At 36.2% G+C, this 9,272-nt stretch overlaps 1 protein-coding gene across 1 annotated transcript; it reads left to right on the top strand.

Annotated features, from left to right (window-relative positions):
- Positions 1–1,174: 1,174 nt before the first annotated feature.
- LOC125655224 (E3 ubiquitin-protein ligase TRIM71-like) lies at positions 1,175–8,814 on the top strand. Its single transcript, XM_048885431.2, has 2 exons — positions 1,175–1,235; positions 6,679–8,814. The coding sequence occupies exon 2, from the start codon at positions 6,706–6,708 to the stop codon at positions 8,542–8,544; it is 1,839 nt and encodes a 612-aa protein (XP_048741388.2). The 5' UTR covers positions 1,175–1,235; positions 6,679–6,705; the 3' UTR covers positions 8,545–8,814.
- Positions 8,815–9,272: the final 458 nt, after the last annotated feature.

Below are 9,272 nucleotides of genomic sequence, written 5' to 3'. Positions count from 1 at the left end.
GGCCTTGCGTTGTATTGCTGCAGAGTGATGCGATTTTGCTGTCTCTGTATGAAGGGTATCACATGGCACTGAATAACTGTGTGTAGATAGCGCACGCCGGTGAGATTTCCATTGACAATTTGTAGAGCAATCCTTCCACGTACTGTTATTCCACTCCACACCATAACGCTTACTCCACCGAATTGTCGATGTTGCACAACACAAACGTCCTGGTATCGCTCCCAAACGCAACGATACACTCTCCAAATGAAATCTGGATTCATCAATGAACAGAATATTGGCCCAGTCCTGTATTCTGAATCGGAAATGTCGTCTGTACCACGCTAGTTAGCGATACCATGACGTTGAAGCAGTATTGGTCGCACCGCTGGACGTCTTGGTCTGATGTTGTGCTCGCGAAGACGATTACGCACAGTACTTAGACTAATTGGTCGAAGTCCAGGAATGCTACAAGCAGTCAAACTTGCTGTCTGGAAACGATTTCTCAGGTACACAAGTCTAATGTGGTTGTCCTGTCGAAGCGACGTCACATGAGGACGCCCAGAACGTGGTCGATCCCGAGGGTTACCAGATTGTTGGAAACGTCGTCTCCATAATGACTGGATAGTGTTCCAATGAACTCCAAAGTGTCTTGCTACGATATTTTGTGCCATTCCAGATTGAAGCATCCCAACAACACGATTGCGTTGGTTTTCGCTGAGTCGTGACATGACAGAAGTGTAAATTTTGTTAAAACTAAAATGCTTTCCTTAACGAATAGTCCAAACAAACCTTTTACACTCCAAACAATATTGGCCAGTAAAACTCGTGGGTACGAACACTTCAATAAACAGCACGTGTTCACTAACCATGAAAAAGTCCGTGCATCTGAGTCGGGTACTATCCTATATTGTTAAAAAACATCACCTTTATCGATTGTTTAGATTGTATAAATATAAACAATAAATATAGAAAAATTATACTGAATTTTATAATGCACAGTTTCTTTTTTCCACTAGTATATAATGCTGCCCTTGCTTAATGCATGTAAGATTTTTTTAACAATTTAATACATGAATGACAATGACAACAATTTCCTGCACCAATCCTGTATCACGAATAGGATCATAGTGAACTTTAAAGAAGATAACATATCTAGATAGTGTACATGGGATCGATCGCACCACGTAGAGGTATTTAAAGCACGGAACAACATTGAAGGTCGATAAATCACGGACGCCATGTTGGATCTAGAGGTGAGATTTTATTTGAACATATTTTATTATATAAATATACAAAGAGTTCGGTTACAAGTTCTAGCAACTTACATACTTTCCTGTATACAAAATATATTATGCTATACATGTACAAATAAAGATTGTCGTACCATAGAAAATTGATAATATATGTAAAACTTATACGGTACCAATTTTGATGCACCAGATGCGCATTTCGACAAATAATGTCTCTTCAGTGATGCTCAACCGAAATGTTTGAAATCCGAAATAACAATGAAGTTTTAGAGCTAAATATAGCCAAAAAACAGCGTGCCAAAAAAGTGGAGCCAAATTCGTCTAAGGATAAGACCTATGCATGAGGGAGATAATCCTTAATATTGAAATGAATTTCTAAATTTTATAACAGCAATTAAATATACATCCGTATTTTCAAGCTAGTAACGACGTACTTAGCTGCTGGGCTGTAGATACCCTCGGGGACTAGCAGTCCACCAGCAGAGGTCATAATGTAAAACTATAATGTACAATTATGATAATATACAATATATGTATAGGTTCACGTAAGTACATACTACGGCATAAAATGCAAAACATATCTAAATATGATATATAGGTCTGATTAAAATATGTTACAGTTCATAATAAATTTCTGAATTGCTTTGAAAATATGCAAATTTGCAACATTTGAAAAATATTCATTTCCCCATAATAAAAAGGTGGGTATCGACAACAGCAATTTCATTTAGCTGAAGCAGTTCATTGAAAAAAGAATATTTTTTTGCATGATTGTACCTGTTGCATGCAAAGAAGAAATGGTGGGCATCTTCACTATGACAATATACAATTTGGAGAGGCAACTGTTTTTACGATAAATATCATTATTTAAAATGCAGGAATGTCTCATTTTGGTATGAATTATATTAAGGTATCGCTGATCATATGAATGATATAAAGGTGGTTTCGAGGGTGTTATCTTAATGTGTTTTTTTAATTGGTCAATTGAAGTTATATCCCTTATTTCTGAGCTCAGCAAATTGCATTTTCTAGCTGTCGGGAATAAATTACATTTTTATACTTAAAGTCTGCATCTAGGAAGTGTGTGATCGCTAGAATTACGGGTATTATATGATGCTGAATTTCTGCGAATATTTGGGCAGATTTCTAATTGGGGAACTAAATTCTTATGGATTTTAAACATATTTGTTAATTTAGCTGTTTGTCTTCTATCAGAAAGGGGTTTCCACCTAGTGTTAAAATAAAGTGAATCTAGTGAAGCGGAAATTGGAAGACCAGTTACTCTCCTTGCAGCCAATAATTGAACTTTTTCTAATTGGTGTGAATGAAAACCCGCACATTCATCCCAGACTACAGAGGCATATTCTAATACAGATTTAATAAAAGTTGTATACAGTTTTGATAAGGTATTTCTTCCTATTAAGGGCACAGGCTCCAACAGATCGATTGGTGTCCCTCGGATTATCCTTCGAGATATCAGATTTGTCTAATGTACAGTCGCCAAATTGTCAGCTTTGGTACAGAAACGTAAATTCTTATACCCAAATCAAAGACTGTTATGTTCCTCTAAGAGATACATTTTTGATGATTCCTTTTCAGATCCCACTTGCTCGATCTCAAAATGTTCTGTAAACAGTTGTTAAACGTGTGATATACTGATCACTAGAAATTCATTTAGTAGTAATCTCACTGGACGTAGTTTCTGTACCAAAACGTTTGATAATCTGACTTGTAAATCTTCCAACGTCGTCTACACTATTGAGTGTAACCCGTGTAGCTTACTTTATGTGGGAGAAACTAAGGGTTCACTTAATAAAATAATACCAGGGCGCATATTTCAAATAAATGATGGTTGTAACCAACTTTACAAACATTTCAAATCACCGGACCACTCCATCTCGTCTATGGTCAGGGTTTTGGGGAAAAAATACCATCACACAAACAATCTAACATTAAGTACCCCTATTTGTATACAACAAGATCACTGATCAGGACCCTATGTACTACATTGTCTTATGGATGCAAAGTCCACAAGGAAATAACGTGAATATGATGTCACTCTTTCCCAATGCTAAAAGACAGAAATGCAGTTATGGACATCGTTCATATAAAAGGAGAATTACAAGAAACATTGGTACTAGCACCACATTTATGGGCCGGAAAAAATTTGGCAAGTGCAAGAACTGAATATTTTCAGAAACGGTGTTCCAAACAATCCCTTTATTTAAAAACGCGATAAAATTACAACGCAAAGGCTGGTAAAATTTAGAGAAATTTTGATGAAATCCGGAAATGAACGAACTAAGTGAAAATAATTGTTAATTGTATGAAGTAACAATTTATTGGTAGCTCAATAATGCACCTAGTCTTATATAAGATTTGAACTACATTCGCAATACCAAAGTTAACAGTAGACTATACACAGTTTATGCTTGTCCGATTGATCGATACAAAAATATGTTTCTCCAAGCAATCAATATACTTCGCCTCGACTAAATAGGCATGATTTCTTTTCCTTGACGTTTAACATGAAAATTTCTAATCTTGACAGTTTCCTTGATATTACGTGGTAAAAATTCTTATCGGTGAATAAAAAAACATCTAAATGGGATTAATTGACAGATTTTTTTTTCAACTGAATAGAGTTAAGTAACAGATGTGTAATATGTTTGCACAAATGGGATCAATATTGAACCACTAAATACTTAGTTGTAACATCTTGCGCAGTTGTGCTCAAAAGCTCAGGAGCTCACTTCCTTAAGTGTCAGTTATCAATGAAAACTAATGACTGTAAAATAATGTTATTCACTAATTTATTTATGTGTTCATTGTGTGATGTGTTTTCGAAGGCAATGTTGGGTCATAACGTAACAAATTCTGTAAATATCATGCATCTACTCATCTAGACCAGGATCAGGATATCTTAAACATAACGTCAATTCTTCATTATTAATTTTTTGATATTTTGGATGACCAAAACACAATTTTATATGCAAGAACTACATGTGTAACCAGCGCATGTACATTGCATTAGCGAATCTAGAGGGGGAAGGGTTATGGAGGTTGCAACCCCAACCTGATTTTGGTTTTCAAAAGAGAGTGTGAGAGAAAGAGAGATATATATTGGGGAATGATATTCATGTTTTTCCAGGAACAACATTACTACATTATTAGTATTTCTCAGGTAATTTTACACCTGTATCATTGGTAACTGAAATAGAAATAAAATACTCGTTATGTACATTGATTTTTTTCTAAATCGCGGAAAAATAAACTTGTTGTCATTGTCATCGAATTTACATTGAATAGGTGGAATTTTAGTTGACGTTTTTATATGAAATGCCTCTGTCAAAAGTTTCCAGTATAGTTTATTATTATTTTTATTTGCCTCATTAATTCGGGTATCTATACTAACGTACTAATTTGATAATGCATGTTTTTGTTCATGTTGTTAACTTTGTTTCTTGTTTTACGATATCTAGCCCAGTCTGAATTACTACTAGAACGTAATGCTTTATTACGTAATATGTTTCTAATTCTAATGTGTTTTCTTAATGCCGAATGATATCATGGTTTGTCTTTAGGACGAATAGTGATTGTCTTCCCAGGTATGCACTCCCTAATTAAACTACGATATTGAGTTGTAAAAAAGAATTGAGTAGCTGTATGAACCGATTCTACATTGTTAAAAAGTTTTTTCCCAGTTGTACGAGGTAATCAGTGGATTAAGCTTTTCAAAATCGGCATCTACGTATTGCCATACTTTGCGTGCATACGCATGATTGGCGCTATAGTAATGAGAGTACCAAACCCCGTATGCGTAATCCGGACGCAGTTTACCCAAGATTGAGCGGAGGTATAAATGTCTAGGTGTTGCGTGATTGGCTAATATCAAGAGTGAAATTGTTTGGAATTGAAAGAAATATTATAGAGGTTCAAATTCATTGTCAGGATGAAAAAGTATCGCATAAAATTTAGAATGACTGAGAAATTTACAATGGTAGGGGTGTGCTTAAAATGAAGGGTGTAATTTACTGCAGATTGCTATGTGTTGTAAAAAAGTACAAATATGACCTATAAAATGCACGGGACCCTATATAATTTTTGTCTTTTTTTATCAACACTTGGAATGAACTTTGAAATGTTTGCGGTCATTTGTTTAAAATTAATATAATTAATTAGTGAGAGGGCCAAAGGTTAGTATTGAGGTCTATGGGGAATGAATTGGTACTCTTTTCTCTATAATTTAACGGAAGCGATATATACGAGGTTCTATAATCACTAAGACGAGAATTTATATTCAAAGTACCTGACTCGGTTACAATTAAGTTACTCGTTGTGAGAATTGGTTCGATTAGTGTCTGAGTAAGCTGTGTAATTCTTGTTGGTGCATGCACATGTATCCTAATGACAATATTTATGTTATGAATAATATCATGTATTGCATGAGAGTGAGGAGTGTCTACAAATCGGCATTTAGGTCTCCAACAATTATGATATTATCTCAGATTTCGCTAACTCTATCTAAAGACTAGACAACAATAAAGTTAAAATACAATTTGTATGGAAAAAAATCATATATACAGATAAGGTGGCAGTACATTGGAGACCACCTTTAAGAAGCTTGAAACCCTTATTAAAATATTCTAGCAAGATACATGTTCTAATATCAAGAATTGTGTACTTAACTGTTCTTATTGCACATCTTCAAGACCTTTAAAAATTTCTATTGCGGCTCGGTGTTGTGTGACCGTATTACCCATTATCTATGGTCATGCTATTGATTTTGGACAAATAATAAGTTTGGATGCATACAGGAAGACCGACGTGTCTGACAAGTAACATGTGTAAATAATCTAAGAGTGGATTATTTGTATGACAATCACGATATGTTAAATGAACAACAAAATGAATGCAAAATAGAGGTACTTCTAATCTGTTTATGTACATGTAAGTATCTAACATAGAAACATAAGTGTAAACGTTATAAATACAGATTGAAAGATCGAAATAAAACAAGAATAATAAGTGAACAAAATTAAGAACAATGAATATGCAAACTGGGAATGTATGGTTTGCTATCCTCTTATGGAGATGTGAAAGAAAACTATATACAAATTACAATATCATCAAATTGCTATAAATGTATAAACTATGTGGTTGAATTATCAAGGACATTAACAAGATAGGTTGGCTAACACTGATCTTCATAGTTTCTGGAATTTCATAAATTGGGGTAGGGTGGGGTGTTTGCCGTAATGTAATGGATTATGGCTTTCTAATATACATACATAGTTATGCTTATTTATTATAAAGAAGATGCAATTCTAATATGTAAATTGTTTGTTTTAACCGATTGCATATAACATGTTTATTGAAATTCACATTTATATTCTACAATTGTAAACTAACACTGAAAATTAAATGTTCATTTTTTTATTGACAGTGAACTACTGTGACCCCGACACTAGAAATGCTACATCCCCGGCGCAGTGCCCAGGATGTTCTACTGTGTGACTCCTGTGAAACTGTACCCCTTCAGAGCCACTGTGAAATTTGTCAAATCAATCTCTGTACTAACTGTGTAGGTAAACATCTCTTGGATTCGTCAAGAAAACACCGTGTCGTACCGTTCAAAGAGAGAAGTTCTACTCCTGACCTCCCAAAATGTCCGAAACATACCGATAAACACTGTGAACTTTACTGCGAGAAATGCGAAATTCCTGTCTGTTCTACTTGCGTCTCGGATAAACATAGAGGGCACATTTTATGCGATGTTCTGAAAAAACTCGGCTCTAAAACGCAAAGTTTGCAAAGAGATTTGGAAGAACTGGAGAGCATAATCTATCCCCGATATGAAGAAATTGCGTCCATTGTTCAAACTGAGAAATCTGAGTTCAAAACGAATTACGGAAAACTAACTAGAGCTGCCGACCAACACGGGGAAATCTGGCACAGAAAAATCACCGCCATTGTCAACCAACAGAAATCCGACATTGTGGAGATGGAAACTAAACATATGGCTGTCTTAGATAAAACCACAGATGAAATCACGCACAGTATTACCGAACTCAAAGAGATCATTCTAAACCTGAAGGCAATATTAGAATCCAATGATATCTCTCTAATCTCTACCTACAAATCTAGGAATACCGAGTTCAAAAGATTGCCCCCTAAAGTCCGAGTTACATTACCGACTTTCTCTCCTCAGAAAATAAACACAGACCAGCTCCGTGAAATGTTTGGTTCTCTGTCACCATTATCCATTAACACAGAAGAATATGACTACACAATGAAGTCACCTGAAGCTGTATCGTCTCCTTCAGTCAAACAAATGAAGTCACCAGAAGCTGTATCGTCTCCCCCAGTCAAACCAATGAAGTCACCAGAAGCTGTATCGTCTCCTTCAGTCAAACAAATGAAGTCACCAGAAGCTGTATCGTCTCCCCCAGTCAAACCAATGAAGTCATCAGAAGCTGTATCATCTCCTCCAGTCAAACCACTGCTTGATGAACCACAATCCATCGCCAACATAGACACTGGGTATAAATATCTATGCAGTGTTAGCTGTCTCAGTGATGAACAAGTCTGGACACGTGGGGATAACGAAATAATGAATCTCCTCAACTTCCAGGGTAAAGTCCTATCATCAATACAAACCCAGTCAGGGTACATGCCATGGGGCATAACAGTGACACGGGACGGTGATCTTGTTTATACTGACTGGTATAATGGAACTGTAAACCTAGTGAAGAATAAACAGATACAGACCGTGGTCACATTACAGGGGTGGATACCTCGCTATGTCTGCAGTGCCTATTCTGATGATCTCCTGGTTACCATGGACAGTGATGATGGAAGACAATCCAAAGTTGTGCGTTACTCTGGTTCCAGAGAGACACAAACCATTCAGTTTGATGACCAGGGTCGTCCTCTCTATTCATCTAATCATAAAGATAAATACATCAGTGAGAACAGGAACCTGGATATCTGCGTGGCTGACCGGACAGCTGAAGCAGTAGTGGTAGTCAATCAGTCAGGCAAATTTCGATTTAGATACACTGGTCATCCCTATAATACCAAAGAATCATTTACTCCATACGGCATCACTACAGATAGCCAGAGTCACATCCTGACTGCAGACCATTACAATCACCGTATCCACATCTTAGATCAGGACGGACAGTTCCTCCGTTACGTCCAGTGTTTCTATCCATACGGTTTATGTGTCGACATCAGAGACAACCTCTTTGTTACTCAGTTAGGCACTGGTAAAGTGAAGAAAATCCAATATCTAAAAACACATTGTTAATCACACATCTCAACACTCTGTTAATTACATCAATCAACACAGCGTTAATTACATCTACAAAAAATGCCAATTACATCTCTACACACTGTTAATTACAGTTCTCTGTGTTAATTACAGCAGTGTTCCTGAAGTGTAACTAACTTGTGTATAGATACAGTGAATTATTTGTGTCTGATTGAACATTATTCTGTTTGCAAGTACTGTAATTCTATCTTTTAGTTTCAATGTATATACGCAACTGTACAGAGATAAAACTTATTGTGTATTATATCTTTTATTGTCTATATCATTATCAATGTATATACATGTATCATATCTACGGAAGCCGATAGGTGCCAGGGTATAGAATTAATATTTATTTAATTAGCGGCCGCCACTGAATTTATGTGGCGGCCGCCACTGAATTTAACTGGCGACCGCCACTTATTATCTGGAGGCCGCCATATAAATTAACTGACTGCCGCCAGTTACTTTATCTGGCGGCCGCCACTTAATTTATATATGACGACAGCCAATTGCAAAAACAATGTAATTCGTATCGCTGAGTGATTATTTTGGAAAGATTTAGAATAGTACGCAAACACGCAGCATCGATTTTCAAAGTGTATAGGGACAGTCGGAGGAGAAATTGCCTTTTACAATCGTTGACAAACAGAAAAGGAACCTAAAATGTCTCTTTTGTCCAAACTTCGTACTCCTAGATTGGAGGAAGGGGGCTCCGTTCATTC

The sequence above is a fragment of the Ostrea edulis genome, chromosome 7 (genome assembly GCF_947568905.1).
Source record: "Ostrea edulis chromosome 7, xbOstEdul1.1, whole genome shotgun sequence".
Classification (NCBI taxonomy): domain Eukaryota; kingdom Metazoa; phylum Mollusca; class Bivalvia; order Ostreida; family Ostreidae; genus Ostrea; species Ostrea edulis.
The sequence above is the reverse complement of the archived record's forward strand: the minus strand, read 5'-3'. Positions and strand labels throughout refer to the sequence as shown.